This window comes from Littorina saxatilis, linkage group LG14 (genome assembly GCF_037325665.1).
Source record: "Littorina saxatilis isolate snail1 linkage group LG14, US_GU_Lsax_2.0, whole genome shotgun sequence".
NCBI classification, from domain to species: domain Eukaryota; kingdom Metazoa; phylum Mollusca; class Gastropoda; order Littorinimorpha; family Littorinidae; genus Littorina; species Littorina saxatilis.
This window is the reverse complement of record NC_090258.1, coordinates 3,774,859-3,789,361: the sequence shown is the minus strand read 5'-3', so window position 1 is coordinate 3,789,361 and position 14,503 is coordinate 3,774,859. Positions and strand designations below refer to the sequence as shown.

The 14,503-nt window shown below is 40.7% G+C and overlaps 1 protein-coding gene across 1 annotated transcript in view; it reads right to left on the bottom strand.

Moving 5' to 3' along the window:
- LOC138946926 (ribulose-phosphate 3-epimerase-like) overlaps nt 1-10,374 on the bottom strand; it is an 11,575-nt gene extending 1,201 nt beyond the window's left edge. The window contains exons 1-5 of the mRNA XM_070318338.1: nt 10,132-10,374; nt 8,206-8,313; nt 6,174-6,308; nt 5,332-5,418; nt 1-2,818 (exon numbers count right to left, since the gene is read on the bottom strand). The exon at nt 1-2,818 is cut by the window's left edge and continues 1,201 nt beyond it. Of these exons, the coding sequence (XP_070174439.1) occupies nt 2,696-2,818; nt 5,332-5,418; nt 6,174-6,308; nt 8,206-8,313; nt 10,132-10,374 (696 nt within the window). The 3' untranslated portion in view covers nt 1-2,695. The remainder of the gene's footprint in view (nt 2,819-5,331; nt 5,419-6,173; nt 6,309-8,205; nt 8,314-10,131) is intronic.
- Between the last annotated feature and the right edge of the window lie 4,129 nt (nt 10,375-14,503).

Sequence of the window (14,503 nt, the reverse complement as noted above, 5' to 3'; positions counted from 1 at the left end):
CTTCCCACTTACAAATAACAAGCTTATATTATTTTACAGATACCTTCCTTCTCATATCGATTAAAAGTAAGCCTCACACACAAAAGAATCAAGGAAAAGAGAAAAAGAAACATACAAGTGGCTTTTCCACTTCAGGCTTTTCACTTCAGGCGATCACACAATTTCATCTGTGGGTGCCACTTGTAAGGCAATTTTAGGAAATGTCCACTTTTAATTTCTAAATATCATCAATATGTAAAAATATTGTATCGCAATGGGGAAAATAAACAATGAAATTAACCAACCAACCAATCAAACAACCCAAAAGTGGATTAGTTAGAAATAATACGAAAACAACTCACCAACATTTGTCTTTTTCATGCATACCTGGTTACTTATAATACCTGATTAAATGAAGTGATCAACAGAAAAAATTAAGACTGTGATACCGTCATGAGAATTGATACGATTATACATATAGTACGTAAAATAAAACCTGATTATCATGTACCATACAGACTCTTTCAAATGTCAAAAGCCTAAATCTTCAAAACACAAAACCACTGGAACACGAGATCAGCAGCTCTTAAAGATACTTTCTATTCCACGTAAACAATCATGTAATCTACCACAGACCTGTCCAAGCTTCTGCATTGGATAATGCAGAGCACGTACCTCTGACATACAATAGTGTTTTGCACAAAATCAGTTCTTAAAGATACTTTCCGTCCTGCATAAACAATCAGGGTGACCCAAAAAAAAGAGTACCCAAACAAAACGTCATAAATTGAACAAAAATAAAGCAATCTTCATAAAATTTATTTACACACACAAGTCGCCTCTGCATGATTTGCACAGAAAATTTTAGCGTTCTAGCTTGTCTTTCAGGAAAGTTAAGCTCATTCTACAGAACATGCTCCAAATGGCCTCCGCGCCGCTGCAGGCAAACTTGAACTCGCCGCGCAAAGTTATCAATCACCCGCACACACTCCCGTTGCGAGATTCCACGAATGGTTGTTGTGATGGCTCTCTTGAGTTCTGTGATTGTCTGTGGGTTGTTCCTGTAGACGTTGTCTTTCAGGAACCCCCAAAGATAGAAACCTGGGGGATTTAAATCCGGGGGAGGCCATTTGGAGCATGTTCTGTAGAATGAGCATAACTTTCCTGAAAAACAAGCTAGAACGCTAAAATTTTCTAAAATTATTTCACACATGACATGGGAGAGTGTTCATACTTGGCTCCCCCAAAAAAGTAGCAAGTGCTTAGCGCCAATGATCAAAAGTCCCCCAAACACAACAACAACAAAGTATTTAACAATGTTGAGTATACATCAAACGCACCAAAATATAACTGAACCATATTAAAAAAACCTGATCACAGATCTTTATCTAAATTCTTTTTTCGATAGCGAAAAAAGAAGACAGAATCAAGGTCTGATTTTCATAAATGCATTGCCAGCAAGCTTCAACAAGATTATAAAGCACAGCTTAATCTCATCAAATTCACAAAGTTTTGAGAGACAAGATAAAACATAAATGAAGTCAAAAAGCACTTCGAAGAGTGACTTATCCAAACAAGAATCAATTTCATAAAGCTTTCAAAATGACAGCTACTCGCCCCAAAAGAAACCGAGCTGTGTATGGAACAACTTTCGCAAACCAATAAAAGCAACCAAGTAATATAGAGAGAGAGTTCTTTCTTTATTTGGTGTTTAACGTCGTTTTCAACCACGAAGGTTATATCGCGACGGGGAAAGGGGGGAGATGGGATAGAGCCACTTGTCAATTGTTTCTTGTTCACAAAAGCACTAATCAAAAATTTGCTCCAGGGGCTTGCAACGTAGTACAATATATTACCTTACTGGGAGAATGCAAGTTTCCAGTACAAAGGACTTTAACATCTCTTACATACTGCTTGACCAAAATCTTTACAAAAATTGACTATATTCTATACAAGAAACACTTAACAAGAGTAAACGGAGAAACAGAATCCGTTAGTCGCCTCTTGCGACATGCTGGGGAGCATCGGGTAAATTCTTCCCCCTAACCCGCGGGGGGTGCCTGAGAGAGAGGGAGAGAGATTACAGACAGTCATGAAAATAGGTGGAAAAAAAAAAAAAAAGCGACACACAATCGTGCAATCTGGTACAATCTGGGGTATCAAGAATATTCACTGGAGCTGAAAAAATGCGTAAAAATATAAAAAAATCTCATGCCTGTTTATATAGCAACAGATGATAAATCATCTTTACAATGTCAAGAATAACTTCTACAGTGAATATTCACACACACCAGCATACACACACACACACAGCAACCCTTGTGTATATGATAGGGACTTCATGAAAAGTTATCTTTTATCATTCGGAAGCACTAGCATCATACACAACTCACAAAATTAAACCATTCAAAAAAGTGTCCCAGCTCAAAACAATAATATCTCAATAAATGCCCTCAATTGCAAACTCTTGAACTTCTTTGAAGACTGTCAACAGTCCAGGAGAAAAGCAACTTAAATCTTGAGGAACTTTTTCTCCAGATTTTTCTTCTTAGAAAACGGTAATAAATGTCAAAGAATTCTAAATGAAGAAAAAAAGTCAAATAAATGTCCCAAAACATCTTTCAAAGGTAAGGGGTAGTGGACACGGTCCAAAATAAAATAACTATTTTTCTCATGCAAAAGCACAGGATTTCAATTCAGTGCAAGGGAGGTAACACTATCTTTCCAGCTGAGATTTCGCGATGGCTTCATTGATTGTGGCACGCATCATCTGAATTGCCTCCCTTGGGTTGTCATGTTTCACCAGAGCGCTCCCTGAGACGATCACATTGGCACCAACCTGAAGAAATTAAATCAAAAATCAAATTAAAATACACACCTATTGTGAGCTTGAGTGAGAAATCCTTAATGCCAATATTAATTTATGTTGTTTATTTCATGATAAAAATTGAATAAAGTCTTGTTTAAACCAAAAATAACCATTCAACAACACATTGGAAAACTATCTAATCTAGCAATCATAAGATCTAAACAGCACCTAACTGGGACAAATTTCATTTTCAGCTAATATATATAGGTTACACATTCTGAGTTCTAAATATCGTGCATATTTTCCCTCGGGTAGATTTCCAGGTATTACCTCGCCAGAGGCTCGGTAATACCTGAAAATCGACCCAAGGGAAAATAGAGGCTCGGTAATACCTGAAAATCGACCCAAGGGAAAATATGCACGATATTTAGGACAAGGTGTGTAAGCTTTTTATCCCATTACTCTGACGTTTTCATGAAAAAACACCACTTTTTGACACTCACTCTGCGAGTGCCTGTTTTCTGCTGGCCAAACCTTCAGCGACCGCAAATCGTGTCATCAAATTCATGTGCGAAACGAGTCCCCTTTTGTCTTTTTGGTAAACGCGCCATAAAACGTCTGCTTTTGTATTTAGTCATCAATACTGCTTAAGAAAACGAATTACAGAGATTGCGCAGTTCAATGCATATGAAACTGTGCAGTTACCGGCCGGTTTCAGTCAGTGACCCAAGTTGGTTGTCAGAGGCATTCGCCAAAAAGACTGCGTGTGTGATTTTACAAGCGATGAGGATGATTGCTGAATTTGTGCTTATTCGAGCTGTTGTGCTTCAGTGTTCAAATTTGGATTACTTACTTCTTCAATCGTCATTTAGGTGAGCCTTACTTTGATGTCTGTCGTTCAGTCTTAGGCCAGTAAGTTATCTGTACTGTACTGCGGTAAGCTTAGTTTTGTTCTGCTGGTCTATTCAATGTAGGTCAAAACTTGTAAATCTATCTGCCTGCATGACCTGAACCTAGACACCGTTGTTTACTTTAAAATTGAAAAATAACACACGCAAGATCCGACCTTCTTCGCCACCTTTTATTTTAACCGTATCTCCAACTTTGTAAGTGGCAATTTCCATGTTGCTGGTCAACTTGATCAGTAAGCTTAGCCGGTGATTCTGTAGCAAACGACAGATCTGCAGCAGACGACAGATCTGCAGCAGACGACAGATGGGACAGCCTTGTTCTGTTGAACCAGATTTAGCAATCAATGCTCTAAAAGCGATAGCAAATGAACAAAACTGTAAGCATACTGTTTTAGTTTAATTTTTATTTCGTCGCTCAGGATTTTGTTGTCGGGATTGATCTAAGCGGTTGCCTATGAAGAGTACTAGAGTTGTGCGCCTTGAATCACTGTCTGTCTCTATCGCTCTCTCTCTCTCTCTCTCTCTCTCTCACCGCTTCGGCCAACTCATAATCTTCACTCAGCTTTTTTAACCCCAGCAGATTATGTGTATTCTTTGTTGTTTTCTTTATTTCTTCAATGTTAAAATGTATGTAGATCGTTAGCTAAACGCGAGTTCGACTTTTATACCGCAGAATATTTCAATCGTTTTGCTGAAAAAAGTAGTCTCCGAGTTAACGATAAATATGCAGATGACCTCTATAAATTATTCAATTGTACTCTGAGATCAAAGACAATGACAGGTGAGATCGAGACTCGGTTGTGATGGATTATCCAGAATAATCACCTCCTCAGCTAACAGAGACAAAGAGGCAGGTCATTGGATAATTTCGTTTTATTTCACGCAGTCATTTTGTTGTTTAGGTTTTATTTATTTAATTATTTTAGTTTGCCCTTTTACTTCAAAGAACACTAGGTCAACGTGCGTTTTGTTTTGACCGTGACTACAGTTTTTTAGGGTTTTTTTTTTGCTTAACGCCCAGTCCACCACGAAGGGTGATATCAGGGCGGTGCTGCTTTGACATTTAACGTGCGCCACACACAAGACAGAAGTCGCAGCACAGGCTTCATGTCTCACCCAGTCACATTATTCTGACACCGGACCAACCAGTCCTAGCACTAACCCCATAATGCCAGATTGCCAATTTTAAAGTCTTAGGTATGACCCGGCCGGGGTTCGAACCCACGACCTCCCGCTCACTGGGCGGACGCCTTACCACTAGGCCACCGTGTTGCGGTATGTGACTACAGGTGCCAACAAGTAATCCTACTTGTTGTTTGATTACTTTCTACAAGCAACAGTTATATCCTTCTTTAGAGCAAAACTGACACACCCATGAAACACGGGTGAAAAATTGAGCATTTCGCCACTGTAGGTGGTGGCAGTTGTGTGATGATGGTGGTGTGCGTGTTTACGCTGTTGTGCATGCTTGTGTGCATGTGTACATGTGTACGTGCACATGTGTGTAAAAGTCTTGTGGTTTTTATTTTACTCCATAAGGTATTTTCTCAGGAGGGAATGGGAGAGGCAGAAACTAACAGAAAGAGACAGAGGAAGGCCAACAACGACAACAAGACAGACGGACACACGTACATCTGCACACTGTTGGATGGTTTTAGGTCCCACGCCTCCGTCCACTTCTATGTCCAGGTTCTTGTACTTCTCCCTCAGAACTTGCACCTGAAACATTTTACACACATTATGCTACAGTGGAACCCCCCTTTTAAGACCTCCAAAAATCTGAGAAAATCAGGTCTTCGAACGGGGGGAATCTTAAAACGGAGTGAAATTTACAGAGGCTATGAACAGAAAATCAGGTCTTCGAACGGGGGGAATCTTAAAACGGAGTGAAATTTACAGAGGCTATGAACAGAAAATCAGAAAAATGAAGGTCTGAAAAAGGAGGAAGTCTTAAATCGGGGGTTCTCCTGTAGTAACAAGGAAGACAAATTGGATGCACCACAGGAAGCAAATCAAAATAAGCTAATAAATATATTTGCGAATGAGTGAATAAATAAATAAATGAGTAAAATAAAATCAGAGCCAAAACAATACTGTTCTGCTTTTAGTGCAGTAGTGTGGTTTAGCTGGATGTCATGTCAAGAATTAGCAACATTAACATGCTGTGAACTATTATCATAAAAAAAAGAATTTTTAAAAATACCACTAAAACACCAAAGACTTTATCACAGTAAAACGAAAAAGGAGAGAACACACACACACACACGCAACCATACACACAGTTTCATACACACACATCCCTACGCACAATCACACACACACCTTTACGCCAACCAAACAGCACACAGCTACTATCAATTCAAGCAAACGCATACACTGTATATTTAACAGAAAAAAACAGCTTTTTTCCAAATCAAAGTTAATCACCTGTGTACCAAGTTTCACAATTAGCATGTAATTAACATTGCACTCACCTTAGGCAAACATTCGGACATGAACGACTGCCCTCCAAAGCCCGGGTTGACAGTCATGATGAGAATTAAGTCCACCATGTCTACATACGGCAAAACAACGCTCACGTCTGTCGGTGGGTTCACACCCAAACCAACCTGTGGAATAATGACACACACATAAATTCCATTATCAAGACATCATTATTTCACCATATCAACATACAGTAGAACCATTCTCACGTCTGTTGGTGGGTTAACACCCAAAACAACCTGCACAATAACGACAAAGAAAAATCATTTCCATTATGACATCATAAGAATTATTAACAGCTATTGTGTTAACAGCCTAGTAATAGGGTCTGATATTTAGACATGACAAGTATAATGTCGACAAGGCCATCTGCAATGTATGCACATTTTCAGCTGGTCCAGTCGGTGTCCTTTCCTGACAGGTCCCACTGTTGTCTCAGAATCAGCGCTGAAAGTCCACGAAATGGGACACTGGCCTTTGGCTAGTACCGTACTTTTCGGACTATAAGGCGATACTTTTTTTTTATTTTTTTACTTAAAATCGTGGGGTCGCCTTATACACGACGTCGCCTTATTCTCGGATAAAATAGGTTTCACGAGCACTGTGAACTTGAAATCAATGAGCAACTAACAACCATTTAAGTGAACACAATTCAAGCAATGTTGATCGCCGAAAAAATTACCTGAACACTAGTTGCGTTGAAACACGACAGTCGACAGTCGGTCTTTTGACACTTCAACTGGGTACCGCTTCAACTTGCACTTCGACTTTGTCACTGTCAAGATGCCGAAAACGAAGAGAGCTTCATACGATGCTGCCTTCAAGATTAAAGCCATCGATCTTGCGATACGACTGGACTTTCTGTTTGAAACAGTGTTTCCTGCCGATTTTGAGCGGTCGCCATGTTTGATCATTGATGTTGTTTTTTTTCTTCTATGTACGATGTTTTTCTTCATTTTTTTCTTTCATGCCATCGCCTTATGCACGACACCATCGCCTTATCCATGGCATCGCCTTATTCTAGGCTTTTTTCATTTTTTTTTTTTAAAGTAGGGGGTGCGCCCTATACACGGCAGCGCCTTATAGTCCGAAAAGTACGGTACTTCTCTTTACTTACTAGCCAGAGAGCAAATTTGAGTATTTTTACTCGCCAAACCAACCATTTGATTCAGCAACTTTACTCGCATTTGGCGAGTAGATTAAACATTTCTACTCGCCATTTACATTTTTCTACTCGTCACTTTCAGGCCTGAGAATGGAGGTATCTTTATCAACACAGCCCTGAAAGTCCAACAAATGGTGTACTCGTCCTTGGCTAGAGATTCTGAAAATTTACTAGCCAGAGCAAACTTAACTAGCCAAACCAACAATTTGTTTCAGCAACTTTACTCGCATTTGGTGAGTAGATGAATATTTCTACTCGCCAGTTACATGTTTCTACTCGCCAGTTACATGTTTCTACTCGCCATGGCGAGTAAAATACTCGCCATTTTCAGGCTTGCAACAGAAAATCTACAAGAGCTTAAAACTTTCTTTTTTTTTCATCTGGGGGTCTTTAACCTTTTTATATGGGGGTTTTACAACGGTGTTCCTCTGAATAACTTACTAACTGACCAATTAAGCAATTAAAATTAAAATACCATGGCTGCTCACTACGAAATTCCTGTGGGGGTCCGATGTCGATAAAATCATAGTTTTTCTTATACTGTGGTAAAATTAAAAACCTCACTTTAGCCTTTGGTTTTGATCTTTTTGTTGTTGTTTTTGGCAGCATTTTTAGAAGGCCAAAACTAGAAAGAAGCACAACTTATTTTCCTTACATGTGTGTGTCCACTTGGCTGGTCTCGGTTAACCAGAGCGTCTTTTCACCGGTTTCGTCCCCCAAAAAAGAGGCTGCTTTCACAAATTATTGTAGAATGTTTCCTTTTTCAGGACAATCGAAAAAATCTCGAGATTTCGTGATGGATTTCAAACATCGGGAGATTCCCGAAAAATTCGGGAGGGTTGGCAGCTATGACATACCTTCATCCCAGCCTCCTTGATTTTGCGGATGCAGGCGACAGGATCGGAGGTGGCTTCATAGTGAAAGGTGTACATGCTGGCTCCCGCATCAGCCATAGCTTCCACCCACTGCAACATCAGGGTTAACACAAACGTATACAATCTCAAACAGAATGAGGTAGAGCGATGTTAAGATATCAAATAACCAAAGGGAAGTAATCGCTCTTAATGCATACGACATGTGTAATAGAGTAAGCGAGAGTAAGCACCTGAGAGAATAACAAGCATTGAAATGAACATGAAAGTTGCTTGTTCATTTCAATGCTTGTTATTCTCTCAGGTGCCAGGAGAAAAGGTTCCGTATAACTCTCGCTTACTCTATTACACATGTCGTATGCATTAAGAACGATTACTTCCCTTTGGTTATTTGATATAAACGTATACAGTGGAGCCCCGGTTTTAAGACCTCCCAAAATCTGGGACAATCAGGTTTAAAAAGGAGTGAGTCTTAAAATGGGGGTAAATTTTCAGAGATTATGAAGTAGAAGTCTAAGATAACGGGGTCTTAAAAGCGAAGAAGGGGGGTCACTCTCAAAAGGGGGCTTCCACCCACTGGAATATCAAGGTTAACACAAACTTCGCATAAAGTTTTGTTCATATGGCCCATTTACAGTAAAAAAAAAACTTTTAAGACTTCCTCCTTTCTCAGATGTTTTGTTTATAACATCTGTAAATCAACCACCATTTTAAGACTCCCTCCTTTTTAAGATCTGATTTTCTCATATTTTTGTAGGTTGTTACCAACTTTCAAGCAAGTTTTTTTTGTTTAAAGTGATATACGTACTTGATTGCTGAGAGATTCGAACCTGTGATCGCAACTGTAACGACTTGATTGTCAAACACTTTAACGATTGTGCAAATCTGGCTCACTGTCCTCTGGGGTAAAAATTTCATTTTGACTTCGAATACTACAAGTTAGTTCTCGAGCATGAGTATCAGTATCGACTCGTCGGATTCCGAGCTTCTCTGTTGCTATTTATGTACTGTCGATCTAACTGTTTGAGGTTGATAACCGACCCTATGCTCCAAATTACTTCGTATCAGTTTGGAAAACAAACTCCAGTAGCATTAAATAAATTAAATTCAAAAACAAAGAGACTGCCAACGTTCCAAAATTCAGAATAAAAAAACAAGAAAGGTAGGTTGTTGAAACGTTTATTTGTTATTTTGTCAATAACAAACGTTCCAAGTCCAACAACCTACCTTTCTTGTTTTTCAAGTAGCATTAATTTCTAGTGTGACTCACATTATGTGGGCAGAAAAAAAGGCTGGGTCGGGTTACCATAAACCCACAAATTTATTTTGTTTTTACATAGTAGTACACTACTAAAGCATGGAGAGGTCAAGCTCACATGTATTACTTGTATACAAAGTGTTTACTACATGACTTACTTCCTCATTTTTTGTGTGCATTAATCTTCCTTGTTTACTTGGTTTTTAAAATTCATCTGTGATCATGAAAAATACCTCAAAGAGTCCAATAGATAAATAGAACTATAATTTATAAACAATACTATGTTTTGCATGACATTTTAAAATGATATTCAGTGCATTTAAATTGTATGCACATAATTAATATTCCTATCGACAACGACCTTATGCATATGAAATATTACGTCGAAAGACTGCGCCACGACGATCAAAAAGCAATGTCATCATTAGTGGACAAAACGCATCGGAGCTTGTACAGTCCGTCAGTCGATCACACTCACAGCGAGTGTTAGTGTTAGAAATCAAACAAGCACGAATCATTCAAATGTCAAGACTTTTCCAAAACTGAACAAACACACTACACTAAAGCATGAAAAAAATATCCAATGAATAGAAGCATACATTTTGAAGAAATGCTGAGTCCGAAACATCGCTGTAGCAGACGACACAACTCACCCTCTCTGGGTTATCTACCATCATGTGCATTTCGAAGAAGGCTTCGGGCATTTTCGGTCGTAGACATTTTACAACTGGATGACCAAACGTGAGGTTGGGTACAAAATGCCCATCCATTACATCCAGATGCAAATAGTCGGATCCACAGTCCAAGAGACGCTGACACTCTTCGGCAAGCGAGGAGAGATCGGCATTGAGGATTGAAGGAGCGATCCTGCACGAGCAACCATTGGAGAGCGCCATTTTGGATTGTAATAAGAAAAATGTGGAACGGCGCAGAAGCGAACATTGTTATCGCGATCATAGGCACATGCTATGCTGATAGTTTTTTTAGATATATTTTTTAGACTTGCAAAAAGGCGCAGTCTTGTGTATCTGTGCTAGAGAGAGAGAGAGAGAGAGAGAGAGAGAGAGAGAGAGAGAGAGAGAGAGAGAGAGAGAGAGAGAGAGAGAGAGAGAGAGAGAGAGTTGATTAGTAATTGCCAAGAGAACTTGAGAAGCAGAGAGAGAGAGAGAGGGGGGGGGGGGGGGGGAGGAGATATGACAGACGGCCTGACAGACACGGAGACTGAGACAGAGATACACTGGCACTCAGTAAGAGACAAACGCTGAAACAGAGACAGACACGGAAAACTCGTGAAAATGATGACAAAAAGTTTTAACTGAGCGAATGTTCACAAAAAGAAAGGGAGAAATAACAAGTCACGTGCGAAATTACTACATTTAGTCAAGCTGTGGAACTCACAGAATGAAACTGCATTTTTTCACCATGACCGTAGTCCGCCGCTCGTACAAAAGGCGAGCGGCCTGTTTAGCGTGGTAGCGGTTGCGCTGTGCTGCATAGCACGCTTTTCTGTGCCTCTCTTCGCTTTAACTTTCTGAGCGTGTTTTTAATCCAAACATATCATATCTATATGTTTTTGGAATCAGGAACCGACAAGAAATAAGATGAACTTGTTTTTAAATCGATTTCGGAAATTTATTTTAATCATAATTTTTATATTTTTAATTTCCAGAGCTTGTTTTTAATCCAAATATAACATATTTATATGTTTTTGGAATCAGAAAATGATGAAAATAAGATGAACGTAAATTTAGATTGTTTTATATAAAAAATTATTTTAATTACAATTTTTGGATTTTTAATGACCAAAGTCATTGATTAATTTTTAAGCCTCCAAGCTGAAATGCAATACCAAAGTCCGGCCTTTGTCGAATATTACTTGGCCAAAATTTCAATCAATTTTATTGAAAAATGAGGGTGTGACAGTGCCGCCTCAACTTTTACAAAACTGAGCCGGATATGACGTCATCAAAGACGTTTATCCAAAAAATGAAAAAAACGTCTGGGGATATCAAACCCAGGAACTCTCATGTAAAATTTCATAAAGATCGGTCCAGTAGTTTACTCTGAATCGCTCTACACACGCACAGACACACAGACACACAGACACACAGACACACACACACACACACACACCACACACACACACACACACACACACACACATACACCACGACCCTCGTCTCGATTCCACCTCTATGTTAAAACATTTAGTCAAAACTTGCCTTAATGTAAAAAGATGGATCAAACCGTGGACAACAGTGCGATTACAACATTTATTTTATATGAAGTCTTATATCGCGCGCGTATCTCCAGACTCGGACTCAAGGCGCAGGGATCTATTTATGCCGTGTGAGATGGAATTTTTTACACAATACATCACGCATTCACATCGACCAGCAGATCGCAGCCATTTCGGCGCATATCCTACTTTTCACGGCCTATTATTCCAAGTCACACGGGTATTTTGGTGGACATTTTTATCTGTGCCTATACAATTTTGCCAGGAAAGACCCTTTTGTCAATCGTGGGATCTTTAACGTGCACACCCTAATGTAGTGTACAGCTGTCTGTGTTCGTGGATGCGAAAGTTGGGCAGACGTGGAGTTGCATGACAAATAAACACACACCCGCGCGTGTGTGTGTGTGTGTGTGTGTGTGTGTGTGTGTGTGTGTGTGTGTGTGTGTGTGTGTGTGTGTATGTGTGTGTGTGTATGTGTGTGTGTGTAGTGTGTGTGTGTGTGTGTGTGTGTGTGTGTTTCATGTCCCTGCCCAACTTGCACAAACACGAACACAGGTAGCTGGGCAGTGAAATAAATGTTATAATCGCTCTGCTGTCCACGGTTTCATCAATGGTTTTTTTGGTTCTTTCTTTAGTGAACATTCGCTCAGTTAAAACTACTAATTTTCCTCTAACTTTCAAGCGAGCAGAGTGGCCGCGGTGAAAAGAGCGACAGTATTCAAACACTGTCAACTCCCAAGGCGTGGGTTCGAATCCCACTCTCGTCGATATTTATGTGTGTGTTTGTTTGTCTGTACGTGTATCCCGACGACGCTGCAAGACTGGTACCTGCGTGATCTTCAAGTGTGTGTGTTGTCCGTGTAGATGTGGAGTAAAATTGTTGGTTCCAGACCAGTGCCAATAGCGTAATTCCTGAATGAGAATGGTGGTTCCAGGCCGGTGCCAAAGTGAGAATGGTGGTTCCAGACCGGTGCCAGAGTGAGAATGGTGGTGCCAGACCGGTGCCAGAGTGAGAATGGTGGTGCCAGAATGACAGCGGTGACTGAGTGTCAGAGTTAGAGTGGGAGCGCCAAAGTGAGAATGGTGGTTCCAGGCCGGTGCCAAAGTGAGAATGGTGGTGCCAGACCGGTGCCAGAGTGAGAATGGAGGTGCCAGAATGACAGCGGTGATGTCAGAGTTAGAGTGGGAGTGCCAAAGTGAGAATGGTGGTTCCAGGCCGGCGCCAGAGTGAGAATGGTGGTGCCAGACCGGTGTCAGAGTGAGAATGGTGGTGCCAGAATGACAGCGGTGATGTCAGATCTAGAGTTAGAGTGGGAGCGCCAAAGTGAGAATGGTGGTTCCAGGCCGGCGCCAGAGTGAGAATGGTGGTGCCAGACCTGTGCCAGAGTGAGAATGGTGGTGCCAGAATGACAGCGGTGATGTCAGAGTTAGAGTGGGAGTGCCAAAGTGAGAATGGTGGTTCCAGGCCGGTGCCAGAGTGAGAATGATGGTGCCAGACCGGCGCCAGAGTGAGAATGGTGGTGCCAGACCAGCTGCAGAGTAAGAATGGTGGTGCCAGACTGGTGCCATAGTGAGAATGGTGGTGCCAGAATGACAGCGGTGATGTCAGAGTTAGAGTGGGAGTGCCAAAGTGAGAATGGTGGTTCCAGGCCGGTGCCAGAGTGAGAATGATGGTGCGTGAGTGACAGTGATGATGCAAGAATGAGAGTGGGGATGCCAGAATTAGAGTGGTGATTCCAGAACGTTGCCAGAGTGAAAATGAGAGTGAGAGTGGGGATGCCAGAGTGAGAGTGGTGGTGCTAGTGTGAGAAAGAGTGAGAATGACATCAGTCGGACAGAATGACGGTGGTGTGTGTGCGTGTGTGTGTACGTGTTTGAGTGCGTGTAAGTGTGTGTGCCGGTGTGTGCCGGTGTGTACATGCGTGTTTGAGTGTGTGTGCGTGCGTGTGTGTATGACAATTTTCGAATGACTGATTCGTAGCTTATTTGGTAAATATTATTACCTACTTTCGTACATTTCTTGTTAGTGTGAGCTTTATTAGCATCATTTTTGAGCACATTTTAATTCAATCAATGAATCCAAAGTTTTAGAAACCAGTAATGTTTTCTGTTAAAGGCATAGTTTTGATCAATAAATTAAAACAAAATTTCAGTGTGAATGTTTAGATTACAAAAAGGATAAAAGTGGATGTAAAATGGATTGCTTTTTGCACTGACAGGCAACACGTGTTCAAATTAAACTGTTCTGATATTTTTGGTCAGTTCTAACAAGGGGAACCTTGCTTTAATGAATGTGATTTTCGGGGTTGTGTGTGCATGTTACGTGTTCCGGTGTTTAGACACTAGCTGATGTAAAATCGCGCTGTTTGCTGAAAATGGTGGGGAATTCAACGACCCCTCTTGTCATATAACTGTCAAATAACCTAACATAGATGTGCACATGTGCCTGATTTTGTTTTGATGAGTAGAATAGAAGGGCTGATCAAGTGGGTTTCTTGAAGAATGTTAAGTTTTTTTCTGTGTGAAAACGTTCGTGTAAAAATTAATGTCAGGAGGGTTGAGGGGGGATGGGTGGGGGTAGAGCTTTTCTGCACAACACACACACATACACACGCACACGCACGCACGCACACACGCACACACACACACACTGTCACACACGCACAAACCCACACACGCACACACACACACACACACTCACAAACACACACATACACACACACACACACACACACTCACAAACACACTCACAAACACACAAACACGAACACACACGCGCGCGCACT